Source organism: Equus asinus, chromosome 20, assembly GCF_041296235.1.
Source record: "Equus asinus isolate D_3611 breed Donkey chromosome 20, EquAss-T2T_v2, whole genome shotgun sequence".
Classification (NCBI taxonomy): Eukaryota; Metazoa; Chordata; class Mammalia; order Perissodactyla; family Equidae; genus Equus; species Equus asinus.
This window is the reverse complement of record NC_091809.1, coordinates 57,001,928-57,023,418: the sequence shown is the minus strand read 5'-3', so window position 1 is coordinate 57,023,418 and position 21,491 is coordinate 57,001,928. Positions and strand designations below refer to the sequence as shown.

At 35.7% G+C, this 21,491-nt stretch overlaps 1 protein-coding gene across 7 annotated transcripts in view; it reads left to right on the top strand.

The window, feature by feature from the left end:
• GRIA4 (glutamate ionotropic receptor AMPA type subunit 4) overlaps positions 1–21,491 on the top strand; it is a 364,116-nt gene that overhangs the window by 266,897 nt on the left and 75,728 nt on the right. For all 7 annotated transcript variants that reach the window (XM_014851330.3, XM_014851333.3, XM_014851334.3 and 4 more), the window contains 2 exons: positions 8,212–8,265; positions 20,932–21,090. In XM_014851330.3, coding sequence (XP_014706816.1) covers positions 8,212–8,265; positions 20,932–21,090 — 213 coding nt within the window. The remainder of the gene's footprint in view (positions 1–8,211; positions 8,266–20,931; positions 21,091–21,491) is intronic.

Sequence of the window (21,491 nt, the reverse complement as noted above, 5' to 3'; positions counted from 1 at the left end):
GAACCACAGACTCTTGGGTTGACTGGATCTTATAGCTCATCCATCCCATGAACAACATCTCTACATAGTGCTCATGCAGGCCATGTGTAAACAATTGGGTTTCATCTTGAGCATATTTGACATATAATTCATCAAATATTCCTTCATAATTATATATCCCTTTGAAATATATGTGACAGTCTATGACATTTGAAGATAATTTTTATTCCTATCACCACTGGCCTCCTGAAATTTTGCTTATAACCCAGGAATATTTATTCATTGATGATATGTTAAAATAGGGACATCTCAAGCAATGGAATATTCTGATTGTTGTTTCTGACTAATAGAAAGTTAACTCTATATACTACCATTTATAGAGGTCCCATTTTCAAAGAGAACAGCATAAAATGTATTTCACACTGAATTATACTGTACATCGTTGAACCTTTAATGGGTCACTTTGAGCTTGTCACATAAACAGAATTATCTATCAGATTGAGTTTGATTTGAACCATTATTTTAAATATGCACTCAGTAAAGTACAAGGTGTACAAATCTGAATCTAAGTTATTTAAGCCTTTCTGCTAATGAGCTTTATTATGGATATATGAAGAATTTGCAAACTTAGACTTGGATGTGTTAAATTTTACCTGATAATTCTCCATCTGTGTGTCCCTGCCCAGTTTGGTAGAAAATGGAATTGAGAACACCTTGCATATATGCAGTTATTCAAACAAGCAATATGTTCAGACAGGAGAATATTTAAAGAAAAGGAACTGTGTCTTTGTTTCAGTATGAGAAAGCTGGGCTTTTTCACAAACAAGTTTGGCATTCACCAAACATCTAATGTGATAGAGAGTGTCACTCTCACAAGTATCTGTTTTATTCATTTCCCTCTTATGAAAAATATATTAATATTGGCCAAAAATAAATCGTTTGTCTAAATTGCTATGGCCTAAGGAAGGCAACGGGGTGTAGTGAAAAAAAGGATGAAAATTCTAGGCAAAAGACCCAGGCTGGAGTCCCGGCTTCATCACTTAATGACTATTTTATTTAATGTGTTTATAAAAGCAGAGGAATACCCCCCTCCACTTACATCTCATTACAATTATTTTTTATATTGCTTCTTACAAAATGTCTCTTTAATTAAAAAAGAGCATGCTGTTTACTGGTTCTTGCAAACTATAATGTGCATTTCACATGCATAATCACAAATTCCATAGAATCATTTCTGCCTCTTTGCAAATATTTTAAATCACTAAATTAAAATGCTATTAAATCAAAATAGATCTCTGCTAAGAGATGTTCCTAGTTAACATGATGAGAATCATAACATTATTCAAGCTTTGTGAATGTGGAATTTCAGAACCAACGTAACAGGCAAAGAGAGGATGTGCCTTACAACATGCTTTTCTGTAGCTGTTGCTAGTTACCATGATGGGATGGATGTCACGGAGTGGGAATTAAACAACTGAATTTCAGCACTTGCTTTTCACTAATACTTCTGTGACCCTATTCAAATTGTATCTCTTCTAGGGCCCTCAGTGGGAGAGAGGTATATATAAAGTGATCTACAATCTGTGGCCTAAATGGATGAAACTGAGGAATTTTTTGGTAGCATTTGGAATAAAGTCAAAGAAAGAAACAATAGCAAACCAGTACTAAATATGAGTATCCTTAAGGTATATAAGACAGTATGAAGAGGGAAATCGTGTGTTAGGAATACAAAGAATTTATTAAATAAGTACTGATTCATTCCTATTTCCCTATGTAGGAGAATAAAATTTTTCACCAAATTTAGATGTCCAATAAAACAATGGTGTTTTATGCAACTTCATTATCCTAGAGCTTAGGAACTCAGAATATAAGATAGATGTGTTACACTACAGAGATGAAAAGTTTGGGACAATTAGCCAATAAAAGTAAGTGCTTTTACATTGTCCATCTCACTATCACATTGGTGAATTTTTTTATTCAGAGCTGTCTTAGCTTGGTTTACCCCAGAAGCAAAGCTTAAGACAAGGATTTGTGTGCAAACGGTTGGTTTGGGGTGAACAACACACTAGAAGGGGAGTGGAGAAATGCAGTCAGTAAAAAGTACATTTATCTAGCAAGTTAGCTTGTGGGTAACAGGGATTAATCACATTTGGAATTAGCATAAACTAATTACTGGAAGCTGGTATAGAACACACGTGTCAGAATCATCTTGTTTGTGGGGCAAGAGAGTTGGAATATTTATGCACCAGCTCCTACCAGTCATTGTAGGAGGGCTGCTGGGAAAGGGGGCATTCATTCCCTAGCCCTTCTGTCCTGGGCTCCCTCCCCACAAATGCAAAGGGGGCTCTAGAGACCAAGACCTTGAGTCAAGGAAATTCAGGTCCTGGCAGTTAGAAGGCAAGAAAGCATGCATCGAAACGCTAAGCACCCAATCATAAGTGGAGCATCAACAGTATCTTTAACAATGACTGCCAATAGAGACATAGGATTTTAAGTCTGCACAAGATTCTAGAGCCCAGTGAAGGACTCTACCCCAACAACTTTATTAGTAGTCATCCTCTGCTAGGAACTTCCAGCGAGAGAGAGAGATCACTACTTTGAAAGGCAGCCATTCTCTTTATGGGCAACTCTCTTCCTCTCCCTTTCCCCTAAAAGATATTTTGTCCTAATTAGAAACTTTTATAATTTCTAACATCTCCAAGTACAGAAGAAAATGAAAAATACTTATATGCACATGCAAAGGCATATATAGATGCACAAATGTGTGTGTATATCTCTTTCTTTTAAAATATTTGATGAGAACTCTCACTCCCTATCTTCTCCCTAAATCTCTTCTCCCACTAAGAAGCCTTAGTTCTTTTTGGTCTGGGCTTCTTTATTTTCCTCTCCCCGTCTGTGCATCATAGCCCTGGAACTAAGGGTTCTGCTGTTATCTTACAAGGTTGTCGTTTAAGTCTGCAGCTTGTTTGCAAAAGCTCCTTGCCTTATGTTTTTGTTTTGATGAAACTGAAGTAAACAAACTAAAGCTTTTGTTTTCATCTATAATAAAATATTTTGAAGAATCTTAAAAATCAACATTCAGGGGACATTGGGGAGTTTGGAATTTCTATAGAAAAAAAGAATTAGTGAGAGTGACTGCCCTCATTACTGTAAGTTTCCAACATTTACCAGGCTTCATGTCCCTAACATCAGCAAATATGTGGTACTGTTTTCTCCATGTCACTGAACTCTCTGGAACATGATAACAACTGGGAGAGGAATTTCCAGCTGACTTATAAAATGAAATTAAAAGGGAAACCAAAATCATTCATATTCAAGTGTGCCATTGCAGGTCTTGATCTTGAAGACAGTGCTTAATACAATAATCACAGCTTCATAATAATAGTTTGAGGTAACATACATCAGCTCTTATTTAGAAAGACTCCTGAGTGCTTTATAAACCTTTGCTACATAAAAGATTAACATAAAATCTGATTGTGGATTGAAGGCCAAACTTTCGTTCATTTGCGACTTTCAAATTAATCTTTATATACTAGTGTTTGTGACATCTGTATGTTCATTAACTTCTTTATTCATCCATTCAATCAATATTCATGCGGCATCTATTCTCTCTTAAAAACTACCTCATTCTCAGGGCTGGCCCTGTGGACTAGTGGTTAAGTTCAGTGCACTCTGCTTCAGCAGCCTGTGTTCGGTTCCCAGGCACAGACCTATACCATTCTTGGCAGCCATGCTGTGGCAGCGACCTACATACAAAATAAAGGAAGATTGGCACAGATGTTAGCTCAGGGCAAATCTTCCTCAAACAAAAAGAGGAAGATTGGCAACAGATGTTAGTTCAGGGTGACTCTTCCTCGGCAAAAAATAAACAAAAACAAAAGCCTACCTCGTTGTCCCAACCAGACGACATCACTTCTCCTTAAAACCCATAGCTCTCCCTTTACTCTACTCTGTATTTCAGTCATTTCTGCCTGAGTCTCACCTCCTTATAAGATAATAAACACTCTTGTAATAGCAACAACAACTTACTTATCTTTATAATCCTTGAATCTCCTTCACCTAAGCGTATACATAGGAGACATTTGTTAAACTAAGTTTATTTAAAGGGGGGGGGTCAAGATGGAAAAGTGTCCTGCATTCATTTTTCCCTAATTTTAATGAGTGAGTAAAGATTTAGAAGTCGCATTCATAAAGATTGATTATGGCATAATTTTTTTTCTTATCTTCACTTTTGTGGGTTTTTTAAAAGACTTTTTGGTGAGGGAGATTGTCCCTGAGCTAACATCTGTTGCCAATATTCCTCTCTTTTTTTTTTTCCTCCCCAAAGCCCCAGTACGTAGTTGTATATCCTAGTTGTAAGTCCTTCTAGTTCTCCTATGTGGGATGCTGCCACAACATGGCTTGATGAGCGGTGTGTAGGTTTGTGCCCAGGATCCAAATCAGCAAACCCCAGGCTGCCGAAGTGGAACACACGAACTTAACCACTATGCCACCGGGCAGCCCCAATTCATGCCATAATTTTTTAATAAAATAATTGTTTATTTTATTGCTTTACGTAGGTCTGATTTTAGAACTGAATCATTTGACCAGCACCATAAATATTTCTAAACAATTGTTTAGAAAACAAAAAAAGGAATTAAAAGAATCAATTAGTCACTTTTCTTAAGCATTTTATTCTTGTAAAGATGGGCTCCTTTGAAAGTGTATGATCAATGTCACTTGTACATCCTTCCCAACTCATTGTTTATGACGCCGCTCTAAACACACTTGATCATTATTCTTTGTATTATTGCATCCTCCATTTCTTCTAAGAAGATAAAAAGAATGGAGTTTCAGATTCTCCACTCCTACATTTTTCTGTCTTTATGAAAGGCCATAATTAATTATTGCAACTAGGTCTTCACTCCAAGCATTCTTTTCCTTTAACAACCTGGCCAAACACATTTGTATGAAGGTAGTGCTATTTTATATTCATATCTTTCCTCTCAAGCTGCTTATTTTCCCTATTAACAAAAGAATAATATCAGAAATACAGAGACACGATGTTTGGTCTGCATCCCAAGTCAAGTTACTCAGATTTGTTTTTTTCACACAAGATGGTCTTCACTTGGTTGAGGTGATAAAAGCCATGTAAAACTGCACCCGTGACATTGTCAGCTTTACACAATTGTTAAAAACAAACAAACAAACAAATGACACTCTAGGTTCAGGATACTTTACTATGGCATATAAATTGGGATTCTTCACAAAGAAACTTCCATCTAGTGGTGGATGCTCGGCATAGGGACCAAGATCTGGCCTTAAACCATAGTCTCACTAAGTCAGGGTGGGGGATATTCAAAGGCAATGAGGCCTTCGCAACAGTTCATGCAGCACATTTGTTTTCCCCAGCCAGGATCTGGCTCAGCAAAAATGGTATTCTCTAGCATCACTAGCCAAGTAAATAAATCTTCAGGTCACTACTCCCTGAGGCCCTCAGTTCCCAGAATATAGACGTGTATCAACCTCTGCAAGGCCTTTTCTGCCAGGAATTTTGTCACTTTCAGTTATGATTTCTGTAAGTCCTCACCCCTTGAAAATATATTACATAACTTTAATTTATTACAGTTCTTTGTGGGCAGTATGGAACTGACAATGATTTCTTTGGAGGCACCTGGTGCAGAATGCCCACTGGTTCCATATTTTTTTAACATTTATAAGTGTTTACACTTTAGGATGAATTTAAAAGAAAGCAGAGGTTATTGACAGGGACCACACAGAAATCACAAGCTGAGAGTGTTGAGAGAGAAGAGGCAGGATGAGTATGGGGGCTTAAAGAGGGCAAAAAGGCTTAAAGAGCCACACCAGAGAAAGTTATACTGAATCAGCAAGAGATAAATAACAGCTTGCTGAGTGACAACAATTCCTGCTGAGCTCATATAGCAAGAATCTCTGGTAGACTCAATAATAGAGTGTGCAGTTTCCCAACTGAGTACAACCCATCAAGTGTTCCTTGATAATTGTCTTTTGCACAAGCTGTACCTGAGGTTCCCAGAGAATAAGAGGGAGGGCTGCAGCCTGCTCGGGCTGTGCAAAATCACTCAGGCTTGGGTTACCCAAGATGATGAGTAATTAAGCTGTTTCTTTACTGAATTTTCATTATAATCCCATCTGTTTATTGCTTGTCCTCATCTTTATGGTGAGATTGTCAAGGGAAGTTCAGTTTTAAATAAACTATGAACTAGATAAATCTGGCAATATAAAATGTGTAGAAGGGCCAGCCCTGTGGCCAAGTGGTTAAGTTCGCATGCTCCACTTCAGTGGCCCAGAGTTTCACTGGTTCGGATCCTGGGCACGGACATGGCACTGCTCATCAGACCATGCTGAGGCAGCATCTCACATTGCACAACCAGAGGCACTCACAACTAGAGTATACAACTATATACCGGGGGGCCTTAGAGAGAAGAAGAAGAAAAAAAAAAAACATGTAGAAATGCCATGTAAAACATTACATATGCTTAGCTGAGCTTCCAAGAAAGTAAAGAAAATCTTCATGGGCCAGGAATGAAAGGCAACTGTGTTGAAGGAAGTTGCCAGGTTGGGTAGCCTGACTGGGGATTTAATGCTCACCCAAGAACAGGATCTTTGGGTTCATCAAGGCAATAAGTTAGACCTCAGTGCTCATATAAAGCCAGACTATTGAAGAGCAAAACCCCAAAAAAGAGAAGAGTAGAAAAAAATTCCCCACCTGAACAAGGAGTCAACTAAGTGTTTTTACTCTTGGCCTGGGCTTAGTGCAGTGAGGGAAATATCTCCTCTGAGATTTGTCATCACAGCCTTCTTTTGGCAGATTGTATGTTGAATTTATATCATACACTGTGATCTGAGAATCTGGAAACTGAGAAATTATCATAAAGTGGCCCCAGGCCAATGATACCAACATTGCAGTCTCTGTTAGATGCAAACACAAAACATCTTTGCAGAGGTATTTTAAGGAACATTGGCTGAGAATTTCCCAGAATTGTTGAAGGGCAATCATCATAGTAAGGAAGAACAACAAATCCTGATGAATATAAAAAAAAAAATCCAAACTCATTCTAGTGAAACTGCAGAGCCTTAAAGACAAAGATAAGATCTCAGATGTAATCAAAAAGAAGAGATGAGCAGATATTCCATTTCACCAATAGCCATGTAAGCAAAACTGTTTTTTAAGACAATTCATATGTTCTGGATTTAAAAGCATTTTCCTGTATTTCATACACAAGTCACTAATTTACAAAGGATTATTTTAGTGGATATTAAAATGCTACAAACAATTTAATTTCTTCTTTGATGATGAAAGTACATGGAAATCTTATATTGCATTGTTACCTTTGAGGTCACTAACGAGTTTGCAAAGTAAAAACTCCTAATTAGTAACTATAATCAGATTTTTCTCTCATTGAAAGAATTTTCAGTTTTACAGAAAGTAAGAATTTTAGTCTCTAATGCAGATATAAAATTGCACTTTTAAAAAAAATTCTATTTCCTTTTTTTATAATGTTTCAATTTCTAATTTCTTAAACATTCCTTAAAACATTCTTACTGAAAAAAAAGAATCTAGCAAAGAGAAAAGCCTGTTGTTTTGTCCTTATTCTTTTTATTGTAACAAAATATTGCAGTATCCATATGCAAATAAAAATTAACAACATATTCTGTGGTATCAGAAGTGTCTAAAAACAGAGATTGTACCTTAGAAAAATCTTGCTTGCTGCTTAGGAGAAAAATCCAATCTCTTCAGAGGAAATCATGCTTACCAGTTGAAAACACCTGTCCTACAGTGCATTTCTGTAAATTATCAATATATTAAGTACATCTAAATTCTTTGGACCAAAATGATTTTAAGCTTCTTATGCTAATGTGTTCTTTTTTAGAAATATTTATAAATTATTGGTGTTTTCATAACATTGTCATTCTCTTGAGGGGATTATATAGCATAGTAGTTTTCTGAACACGGTATACTGAAATGATTGATCATTTATACAGTTTGATTAAAATTAGAGTGTTTTTTTTTAACTTTAAACACTTCATTTTTAATGTGGCTTATGAATTTCTCCTAATTAAGATAAATCACTTTTATAAAGAAAACTGTATCATTTTATCATCATGTTTCCACATGGCATTCTGGTAGAATAGCTAAAATTCTATTTTGTAGACATATAATCATCCAATAAAGTTAAATTGATTTTCTCTTATTTCCTTATGTCTCCACAGATTGTGAGTGTTGGAAAGCATGTTAAAGGCTACCATTATATCATTGCAAACTTGGTAAGAACTCTTTATTTTCTATTTTTCATAAGCATTTCTCAAGCATTCAAGATTATTTTGACTATACCTTCAAATAATACTCCAATAAATAATTAGACTATATTACTTACTAAGCTTTTTATAACAGAGGATAATATTTTTATTACAGTGATCATTAGATTTCTAATGTAGAATTCAATATATTTTCATGCAGATTAGCCTGATATCTGCCAAAGTGACCTTTAAAACTAATTATAATGTTTGCTTTACTATAAGATCACTTGGCAAATTAAATAGTGGCCTTTTCTCTGTGTTAATGATAAATGTGCTACTTTATGGATAAAGATTGCCAATATTTAGGAGTATTATAAGAATGATTGAAAGTGATGACCCATGTTCTCTAATTTTAAGAAAAATAGATTGAAATGAAGTCTTTCGATTGGAAGTAACCCAAATTTTTTTAAACTGTCAACTTTTCATGTATTATATATACATGGTTATTGAACAAGATAAATGCATTAATATAAAATCCTTAAAGTCTAAGGAAAGTCCTTTTAGGTTTCTTGGCAAGGCTTACTATAAAGCCTGTTAACTTTGCAGTGTGGGGGGCAAACTGGCCATGCACAGGGCCATTCTCCTTGCTTTATTAGAGTACCATCTGCCCAAAGGACTTGATCTCAAAAGTTGTTTTATCCTAGAGGAGTTAAAGATGTCTTCTTCTTTTTCTCTTTTCCTACAACATATTTCTTTGGTGAGCATCTTGTCCTTGAAGCAGGAAAAGAACCAAAGGCTGCAAAAGAGATTCTGATTTATCTACTCCTTTCATGTGGCAAGTGGGCCACCATGCTTTGAGACATGAATTTTCAGTGTTTAGTGAATTGGGTTTCACTATGGAGTTGAGATATTAAAATGTAGCTGTATACTGTAAACTCTTACTGTATTGTGTTTCTTGAGTAAAATTTAATTTTGTTACTTAATGGATTATCATGAAAATACAAAGAAATTTTCACGTGTCTTTTTCACTGATTTTAGTGAGCCCAGAGTCTGGGTTTTTAATATACTTTATAAAAATACAAATCTTAAAGCTAATATAGTATAGTATTAATCACTATAAGAGAAAAAACCTTATGTTTATGGAATGTCTGCATTCATAACGGTATTACATAAGGACATTCTAGCAAATAAAGAGTTTTGACATCTGTTCATTCCAAACAATAGAATTCAGGGGAAAACTCCATATGTTATTGACTATTGACAAAACCAATGCAAGATGGAAGTAATTAATAGTTATAACATCCTAATTAGTATCACAGCCTGTCTTAAACAGCCCTATTAGATGGCAGCCTATTTAAGTTATCTATATAATGACTAAGTAACAATATGTGAAATAGAAAACATTTTTGCTTGTGTCAGGGAATATAACCACCACTCTCATTAAAAATAAGCAAGCTTTACTATCTATAGTTGATGTCATTGTAACACTTGATTGTCCCAGTAACTTGGGCATATCTACATTGTAGTATAATGTATTACTATAGATTCTATTGGCTTATTCATTTATCTCTAAATAGCTGTGATTTCCAAAACTAGAGTGATTTTTGATTCATTGAGCCAATCAACAACTTGAGAACTTCTATTTCTTGAAAGCCATGTACATAGGATTCCCAAATGTGAAGTCAATCTAATATCAAAAGAAATATATTAACATTACACATGATGCTGAAATAATGAATGATTTTCCCCTAAGATTGGGGACAAGACAAGGATGTCCTCTCACAGCTATTGAATATTGTACTGAAAGTTCTGGCAAGGGCAGTTGTGCAAGAAAAATAAATAAAAAGGCATTCAGATTGTGAAGGAAGAAGATTTATATATAGAAAACACTAAGGAATATAATAAACACTATGAGAACTAATAAATGAGTTCAGCAGGGTTGCAGGATACAAGGTCAATATACAAAAATCTATTGTATTTCTATATACTAGCAACAAATATTCTCGAAGTGAAGTTAAGAAAAAGTCCATTTATAATTTACAATTAATGGGAAACTGCTACTTAACCCACTTATCAAGACTGATTTAGTCAGAGGGACCAAGACAGTGACATAGAAGTCCCCTTAACTTCCCTCCTCCCATTGATGCACTGAATAAACAGCTACAAGGGAGCAATTTCCTCTGACAGAAATTTTAAAAACTAGCTGAGTGACTCCCACATATCAGGAAACTCAGAAAAAATCCACATTGAAATGGATAGGAAATTCTGAGACACACTCTTAACCGTAAACTCTACCCCTGGCATAGAGCCATACAATCAAGAGGGAACTCTCAACTTACAGCTTCTCCCTAAGGAACAAAGAGTTTAAACCATACATCTAATGCCCCAGTTTTTAGGGCTGCTACCCAAGGGATGGGCCCCCAAAACATCTAGCTCTGAAATCTAATAGGGTTTGCATCCATGAGACTCATAGGACTATAGAAAACAAAGAAGTCATTCTTAATAGGAGTGTGAGCACTCATAGTGCCTATCCCCCAGGGCTCAGCATAGAGGGAACAGGCAAAAACACCAATCTCCCAGTCTTTCCCTGGGAGGAGACTGACTAAATACTTTTCAATCTTCTGCCTGAGAGTCCAACTTCTAATTTTCATACATCCAAGGACTGGCAGAGACCCTCCACAGAGCCAAGGGAGCTGGTAGACACATCTGCTGTCTTCTCCAGCTATAAAACCAGGTCGCCAACAACTCTCTGAAGGAGCTTGTACACAGCCGGGCATCCCAGCTTTTGCAGCTGCCACCCAAGAAACAGTCCTTGGATCTGGTTCTGAAAGACAGTGAGTCTTGCATTCACAAGTCCAACAAGACTACAGTAAACAAAGAAGCAGTTCTTAAAGGGTGCACACATGAGCAGTCACCAAGATTATCCCTCCAGGGCTTAATGCAAAGAGAACAGGCAAAAATGCCCATCTCCCACTTTCCCTGAAAGGGGTTTAACTGCTGCTGCCTGAGGGTCTGGCTTCTAATTGCCACACATCTAGGGGTTGGCTCTGATCTTCCTTGGAGCTCAGGGGAGCTGGTGGACGCTTCTACTACATTGTCCCTCCAGTTCACCTCAATGATAAAACCAGGTTGCCAACATCTCTGTGGGAGGAGCTGATATTCACATCTAACACTCCAGCTGTTGTGGCTGTCCCCTGAAGGACAGACCCCAAGATTGCATTGCTCTATATAGCTAATGAGGCTTGCACTCATGAATCTCACAGGACTGTAACCAACAAAGACACAGTTTTTAAATGAGTGCAGGAGCACCTCCTCAAGGCTATACAGCAGGACTCAGTGCAGAAGGAGCAAGCAAAAGTGTCACTCTCTCAGTTAATCCCTAGCAGGGGCTTAACTACATACTTTCCCAGTTGCTGCCTGAGGAACTAGCTTCTACTCAGGCTGCATCTAGGTGCTGACCGGGATCCTCCTCTTCAGGACACTGATGAGTCTTGGCATACCCTCAACTACTAGGAGCCACTAACAACAAAGATGGCAACTTGAATGGTCACAAAGTGTCTAGAGACAACCAGGAACTCAGCCTGGGCTGATTGATGAGATCTATCTCCTTCACAAGACCACTCCACCAAGACTGCAAGAAGGGGCTGTTTTATCTAATGTGCAGAAACTAACACAGGGAGTCAAGGAAAACTGAGAAAAAAGAGAATATGTTCCAAACAAAGGAACAAGATAAATCTCCAGAAAACAATAATAATGAAATGAAGATAAGTGATTTACCCAATAGTGAGTTCACAATAACACTCATAAAGATGCTTTCTGAGGTCAGGAGAGCAATGCATGAATGAAGTGAGAATTAAAACAAAGAGAGGGAAAATATAAGAAAGTACCAAAGAGACATCATATAGCTGAAGAATACAAGAGCTGAACTGAAAAAATTCAATAGAGGGTTTCAATAGCAAACTAGATCAAAACAGGAAAAGAAAACTTTAAAAAATGGCAGTGGAATCCATGCAATTGGAGGAACAAAAATAAAAAGGAATAAAAAAGAGTAAAAATAACTAAAGGACTTATTGAACTCCACCAATGAAAGAATAATAGGGATCCCAGAAGGAGAAGAGAGAGAGAAAGGGTCAGAAAGCTTAGTCAAAGAAATACCAGCTTAAAACTTCCCTAAACTGGGGAGAAAAACAAACTTTCAGATCTGGGAAGGCCAAAAGTAGCAAATAAGATGAATCTAAAGACACGACACTGAGACACATTATAATTAAATTATCAAAAGTTAAACATAAAGAATCTTAAAAGCAGCAAGAGAAAAGCAATTTGTTACATACAAAGGAACCCCCTTATGACTATACAGATTCTTCAGGAAAAAGTTTCCAAGCAAGAAGTGAGTGGAATGATGAATTCATAGTGCTGAAAGGAAAAACTGCTAGTCAAGAATACTCTATCCAGCAAAGTTGTCCTTCAGAATTCAAGGAGAGAGAAAAAATTTTCCAGGTAAACACAACTTGAAAGAGTTCATCACCATGAAAGGCCTTATAAGAAACGTTAAAAGGAGTTCTTCAAGCTGAAATGCAAACACAAATTAGTTACATGAAAACATATAAAAGTATAAAACTCACTGGCAAAGGTAAATATATAGTTAAATTCAGAATACTCTAATACTGTAATGATGGTGGGTAAATCAATTATAACTCTAGTATAAAGGTTAAAATTATTACATACAAAAATAGTATAAATTTTTAAAATTATAAACTTATGTACATAAAATTATATACAAAATTATTAAAAATAACTATACAACAATGTGTTGGTGGATATACAGTATGAAGAAATGTAATTGTGATGTCAAAAACATAAAATGTAGGGGGGGATGTAAAAATGTAGAGCTTTTGTATGCATTCTAAGTTGCTATCACCTTAAAATAGATTGTTATATATATAAGGTGTTTTATGTAAGCCTCTTGGTAAACAAGTAAAAACCCGTAGTAGATACACAAAAGAGAAAGAGAAAGGAATGAAAACATACAACTATAGAAAATCATCAATTGACAAAGGAAGAGAGCAAGAGAGGGAAAAAAGAAACAAAAGAAATATAAAACATTCAGAAATCATTAGCAAAATGGCAATAGTAAGTCCATTCCTTTCAATAATTACTTTATATGACAATGGAATAAATTCTCCAGGCAAAAGACATAGACCAGCTAAATGGATTAAAAAAAAAAAAACAAGACCCAACTATATGCTTCCTACAGAAGACTTACTTCAGCTTTAAAGACACACGTAGACTGAAAGTGAAGAGATGGAAAAATATATTCCATGCAAATGGAAACCAAAGAAAGCAGGGGTATCTATACTTAGACAAAGTAGACCTTAAGCAAAAAACTGTAATGAGAGACAAAGAAGGTCACTATATAATGATAAAGGAATTAATTCATCAAGAGTATATAACAATTGTATATATTTATGCACCCAACATTACAGCATCTAAATATATAAAGCAAATATTAACAGATCTGAAGGGAGAAATAGTAGGAGACTTCAGTCCCTCACTTTTAGCAATAGATAGATCATCCAGAAAGAAAATCAATAGGGAAACATTGGACCTTAACTACACATCAGACCAGATGGACCTAACAGATACATGCAGAACATTCCATCCAACAAGAAGAATCCAAGAATCCAATCTAATACATATTCTTCTTGGGTGCAAATGGACCATTCTCCAGGATACAGTGTATGTTAGGCAACAAAACAAATCTTAGTAAATTTAAGATTGAAATCATCAAGCATATTTTCTGACAACAATGGTATGGAGCTAGAAATCAATTATAAGAAGAAAATTGAGAAATTGCAAATATGTGAAGATTAAACAACATGCTTTTGAACAACCAAAGAGTCAAAGAAGAAATCAAAAAGAAAATCAAAAATTATCTTGAGACAAATGAAAATGGAAACACAACATACCAAAACTTATGGGATGCAGGAAAAGCAGTTATAAGAGGGACATTTATAGCATTAAATACTACATTAAGAATAAAGAAAGTTCTCAAATAAACAACGTAATTTTACACTTTGAAGACTTACAGGAAGAAGAAACTAAGCACAAATTTAGCAGAAGGAAGGAAATAACAAAGATCAGAGCAGAAATAAATGAAAAAGAGACTAAAAATACAGTAGAAAAGATCAATGAAACTAAGAGCTGAATTTTTTGAAAAGACAAAATTTGACAAATCTTCTGCTATGCTAACAAGAAAAAAGAGAGAAGATTCAAATAAATAAAATTTGGAATGAAAAATGAGACATTACCACTGATAACACAGAAATACTAAGGATCACAAGAAACTATTATGAACAATTATATGGCAAGAAATTAGATAATCTAGAAAAAATTGATAAATTCCTAAGACATATGACATACCAAGACTGATTCATGATAAAATAGAAAATTGAACAGACCAATAACAAGCAAGGAGATTGAATCAGTAATCAAAAACCTCCTAACAAACAAAAATCCAAGACCAGATCACGTCACTGGTGAATTCCACCAAAAAATTAAAGAAGAATTAATACTAATCTTTCTGATACTCTTCAAAAAATTAGAAGAGGAGGGAACACTTCCAAACTCATTTTTGTGAGGCCAGCATTACCCTGATACCAAAGCCAGACAAGGACACTATAAGAAAAGAAAATTACAGGCCAATGTCCTTGATGAACATAGATACAAACATCCTCAATAAAATATCAGAAAACTGAATTCAACAGTACATTAAAAGGATCATACACCAAGATCAAGTGGGATTTATCACAGAATAGTTCAACATACAAAATTAAATAAATGTGATACACCACAGTAACAAAATGAAGGATAAAAATCACATGATTATCTCAATAGGTGCAGAAAAAGTATTTGGAAAGATTCAACATCATTCCTGATAAAAACTCCCGACAAACTAAATGTATAATAAAGGCTATATATGACAAACGCATAGCTAACATCATATTTGATGGAGAAAAGTTGAAATCTTTTCCTCTAAGATCAGGAACCAGACAAGGATGCCCACTCTCACCATTTTTATCCAACATAGTACTGGAAGTCCTATCCAGAGCAATTAGGTAAGAAAAGGAAATAAAAGCCATCAAAATCAGCAAGGAAAAAGTGAAATTGTCTCTGTTTACACATGACATGATATTATATACAGAATACCCTAAAGATTCCACCAAAAAGCTATTAGAAATAATAAATAATTTCAGTAAAGTTTCAGGATACAAAATCAAGATAAAAAAATCAGTTGCATTTCTACAAACTACCAATGAAACATCTAACAAAGAAAAACAGAAAACAATCTTATTTACAATAGCACCAAAACAATAAAATATTTAGTTATAAATTTAACTGAGGAGGTCAAAGACCTGTACACTAAAAGAAACTGAAGGCACAAATAAATGGAAAGATATTATCTGTTCATGGATTGGAAGAATTAATATTGTTAAAATGTCCATGCTACTCAAAACAATCTATAGATTCAGTGTAATCCCTATCAAAATTCCAATGGCATTTTTCACAGAAATAGAAAAAACAATCCTAAAATTTATGTGGAACCATGAAAGACCCAGAATATGCAAAGTAACCTTGAGAAAGAAAAACAAAGTAGGAGGTATCACATTTCCTGATTTCAAACTATATAACAAAGCTATAGTAATCAAAACAGTATGGTATTGGGCTGAAAACAGATACATAGATCAATGGGACAAAACAGAGAGTTCACAAATAAACCCATGCATTTAATTTTTGACAAAAAAGCCAGGAATATACAGTGGGGATATCCATATGCAAAAGAACGAAACTGGGGGGCTGGCACCGTGGCCGAGTGGTTAAGTTCGCGCACTCCGCAGCAGGCGGCCCAGTGTTTCGTTAGTTCGAATCCTGGGCGCGGACATGGCACTGCTCATCAGACCACGCTGAGGCAGCATCCCACATGCCACAACTAGAAGAACCCACAACGAAGAATACACAACTATGTACCGGGGGGGCTTTGGGGAGAAAAAGGAAAAAATAAAATCTTTAAAAAAAAAAAAAAAAAAAAGAATGAAACTGGACCCCTCCCTATCTTACACCATACACAAATATCAACTCAGAGTTGATTAAAGGCTAGAAAGTAGACTTAAAATCTTAAAAGAAAAAAACATAGGGGTAAGCTCCTTGACACTGATGTTGGCAATGACTTTTTGGATTTGATACCAAAATCAAAGGCAACAAAAGCAGAAGTAAACAAGGGGAACTACCTCAAATTAAAATGCTTCTGCATAGCAAAGGAAACCATCAACAAAATTAAAAGGCAACCTGAGATATGGAAGAAAATACTTAAAAATAACATATCTAATAAGGGGTTAATATCCCAAATATGCTAGGAATTCATACAACTCAAGAGCAACACGAGAAATTTAAAATGTAAAAATGGGCAAAGAATAGACATTTTTCCAAAGAAGACATACAAATGGTCACAGTACATGAAAAGGTACTCCACATCACTAATCATCAGGGAAACGCAAATCAAAACTACAATGATATACCACCTCACACCTGTTAGGATGGCTGTTATCAAAAAGACAACAAATAACAAACGTTGGTGAAAACGTGGAGAAATGGGAACAGCCACTATAGAAAAAGCAGGGAGTTTTCTTAAGAAATTAAAACTAGAGCTACCACATGATCCTACAATCCCAGTTCTGGGTATATATCCAAAGGAAACAAAATAATTATCTCAAAGAGATATCTGTACTCCATGTTCATTGCAGCATTATTCAAAATAACCAAGGTACGGAAACAACCTGAGGCGTCCATCAATGAGTGAATGGATAGAGAGGATGTGGTATATATATATATATGTATATACCATGAAATATCAAAAGCAACATTGAAACTCTGTCCTATCCGATTGAAAAGAATAAATAAATTAAAATAAATAAATAAATTCCAAAATTAGTAAATAGCTTATATAGCCACAAAGTAACCATTCATTTAAGCATTTCCTATACCACCCTTAAAGGGGGTCTGGCCTTACAAACATTCTCTGTATTTATATTCAAGTCTTTCTTCACCCCTCATCCAACAGTCAGATAATTTAAATATGGACACCAATAGCAACAAGGAACTGTTTACATTTATTCCACCTGCAAGGCAAATTCTTAAAATCTTACTCTCATTTAGATTTTCAATTTTTTCACATGTATTCAGTTTACATCTAGGAAAACACCTGCTCTGTCATAAAGTAGTATAAAGTTCTAGAATGTTCAGGGTATATCATTAAAGTTTAACTGAATCTATTCCTTACCTATCCCTCACCACATCACACATAGACACACACACACACATGCACACCCCATTCATGCCTCATTTAGAAGGTAAGGAAATTAAGATACAGAGAGTAAAGTGATGTCCACATTTAGGCGTCTAGTTAGTGTCAGAATGTGGACTAGAACTCAGTTCCCCAAATTTGCAGTCTCGCACATTTTCACTCAAGTGCAATGACCCAGTTAAGATTCTGTGAACTTGGAGACATTGTTTAACTTTTTCCTTTGTGTGTCCTATATTTTAACTTTTTTGCATTGAGCATGTCTGACTCCATCATCTACTTGACCATGAAAAATGCATACTTTAAATCAGTTTCTTAGCAACCTAATTTTTAAAAGATATTGAGAGGGAATCTCTCCCATTCTGCTTGGCATTCCTTCTGTTAACTACACTAGAGCTGTCTCAATATGATTTAGTCAACTTATAAACCTGAAATGCAAAACAGCAGAAATGTATCTGAATTAGATAAAACTTAAAGGATGAGTGTTTGTTAAGCACCTATAATGCGATGGACCTATGGATTTACACCAATAGTCATCAAGATATCTGAAGTCCTATAATTCATTAATTTTCTTTTCCCCCAGAGGATGTATGAACAGTAAATAGAAATTTAAAGGAAAACCAAATTGGAAATTAATCTTGCCTTCAGAGGTCACAAACCACTGTGCAATGCAAGCATTGTTGAAGAGCCCTTTTCAGCACAGAACACCTCTCCCCTGCTCTCCCCTCTTCCCTCAGGGGCATTGTTTACTCAGTGTCTTAGCCATTGTTTCCCCTCCCCACATTGTAGATACAGTTTTATTACAATATCGCCCAGAACTTTCAGTTCCACAATATTCTGTGGATAAAAACTGAAATCTAAATGGCCACCAAAGTAACCATTCCCAAGGAAACTGCTTCACGCTCTTGAGCCCATCAATTTTCTGTATAAAATCATTTAAAAATATACGAAAGGAAAACTATTTCCTGTACTCAGACAGACATGGCTAAAATTGGCTGAGCCACGCACCATTCATTCAGCTCATAACCAAAAGGAGTTTATAGACAGATATGGTAATATTTTTTCCTTTACCTTCAGCGTGTCTGCAGGATGGAATCAGAGAAATGTGGATTGTTATTTGTCGCTAGACTTTGCATCAGATGATTTTTCTGAAGGCTGCAGCTTTGCCTGTGTCTTGCAGCTGTGGGACAATGTTATGAAAGAAAGCTAGGCAGGCCTTCTATTTCAGCCACTGCTGAAAGAAAATAATGTCATCAATTAGCAACTAATGCAACAGTTGAATCACTGTGGCTTTTGGAAAACTGAAATTATTTGCCTGCCTGTGCGGCTGCCCTATATTCTCGTACAGGCAAATAAATGTTCAACTGACATTTTACCAGCTAGGGATTGATGGACAGTGTTTTCCCATTTTAAAAACATAGATTTGCTTTCTGGTGTCTGGTTTCTTCCCCAGTGAAATGAGAATGTTACTGATGAGCTGTCAAATTAGCTGGCACCTACTAGGCATGAAATAAATATTTGTTGAATGAATTAATTACTAATAGCTAGCATTTACTGAATTCAAACCAGATGTGCTAACTACTATAGCATTATCATTCTCACTTTGCATGTGGGAAACCTAAGGCCAGAAAGTCACAGAAGTGGGATTCGGAGCCTGGGCTATTGTCTACAGTATGACCCTGACTCTCCTTTGGTATTTGCAAAATTACCAAAATTAAGATCACACATGTTTGTGTAAGAATATGCAGCAGCATGGGGTAAAAATGTCAAACTCGAGAGTCATGTGGTTCTAATATGTATTTGCTGGGTGATCTTGAATAGTTTTACTTTGACCCACGAGCTTTGTTTCCTTATTTGTAAGATAAGGCTAGTAATAGGATCTACCTCTTAAGCTTGTTATGAGAACTAAACTAGATAGATAATCTGTGTAATGGGCTTAGCACAGTGCCTGGCACATAATAATAAGCCCAGCATCAGTATTAGCTATTAGCTGATCAGCACTCCTGGGACTCCCAATAGTGACTTTGCTTAGTTGCCGATACACTGGTCTGCATCTTCGTAAATAACCAAACAGCAATGTGCGTATATTGGCTAGTACAACCTCCTTTGTTATTAAAAAAAAAAAAAAAAAGCACACACAGACGTTTCCCAAATCACGGCTGAGACCCATTCGGGAGGAGAGACAACATCAGTCTCCCTCTTCTCCCCTATTCCAGCACTGATTCCTACTACGACTGCATATTTCACTTCAAAAAAAAAGACAGAGCACTTTCTTTCCCTTGGTCCCCTCAACACAACTGAACCAAATTCACATTTGCAAAAGAAACTTTACTAAATACTAAGAGAAAACAAGAAGGAAAGCAAATACAGTCATACAAACTGATGTGCATCTGTGCATGTGTGTGTGTGTGTGTGTGTGTGTTTATTTTTCTCTGAGCTAATACCTTTACTTTTACTATCACTTCACTAATATGCTTTTTGCTCTCTTCTGGTAATTGTTCATTTGTTTTACACTTTGTACTGAGTGTGTAATTTTGTAAGGTACTGTAAATACTTAGTGGGGAAAAAAGGGAACAGGTGTAAAGCAAACTAGATAGAAGATAGATAGACAGATAGATAGATAGACAGACAGATAGAAAATAACTTTCCAGAATTTTTGAAACTCAGATAACTACCACTGGACCAAAAAAGGTAACACCCTTTCTTCCCAGCTTCCTCACTCCACCTGATAGACACCATCTTTTCTCCTACCATTCAAGGCTCCATGAATGGCCTATCTTGCTCTTTTCTCTTCCGTTTCCCTTTCCCAGGACTATGAGGTTTGTAGGGACTGATGTAATCAAAGCTTTCACCCTCCCTTTTTCAAATTACCAGCTGTGTCTGCTTTTAGATCACTTTGTAATTAAATTGAATCCCCCTAACATGGTGTTACCGGTCACACACTCAGAGTACCTTCATACCTTGATATTACCTTCACATAGACATGTTTCTATTTATCTACATCAGAGGGCAATTATCCCTTCAACAGGAGACTCTTTAATGCTACCGAATTCATCTCCTACATCCCCCTCAATGCCTCATAAAAGGCATTCAGGAAATACTTGTTGAATTGAGGTGAACTGAATTGAAAACATTCGTATCCTTTTCTCATGTATTAGATTTTGAATGACAGAATTTAACAGATAAATTGATATAACTGGATCTTCCATCTGTTTCCAGCCATTGCTGTATTAGAAATCTAGTAAGATGTATATATTGGTTATTGATTTGTGTTACCAGTGAAGAGCTGAAATGTATAACAATGAACTAAACTTAAACTGTCATGTTGATCTTTGTAGGGATTCAAGGATATTTCTCTTGAGAGGTTTATCCATGGTGGAGCCAATGTTACAGGATTTCAGTTGGTAGATTTTAATACACCTATGGTAACCAAACTAATGGATCGTTGGAAGAAACTAGATCAGAGGGAGTATCCAGGATCTGAGACTCCTCCAAAGGTATTTGTTTGTTTTTATCTTACATATTTTTAGTATTTTTAAAATTTAAGTTAGAAAGTTCATTATGTTGTTCTTCTAATAATATTTTGTCAGACGTAGAGTGGCATAGGGCAGAAGCATTTAGTCACTATCATTGTGCTTCGCAAGCTCTTAGTAATTTCTAATTTCTATATTTAAGAGTACAGTTGTTAGACATTAGCTCAAACAGTTTTCTTTTATTATTATTTCACATATGAATTTCTGCAAAAATATTGTATACTTTTAAGAAACTTTTTGTTAACCAAATATGAGCAACCATTGGTAATTATTCCACTCAAATAAAAACAATATTTGCAATGTGATTTATAATGAGTAGGTAAATTGGTACAAATGTAAAATGTACAAGCTTATGCAAAATTTCT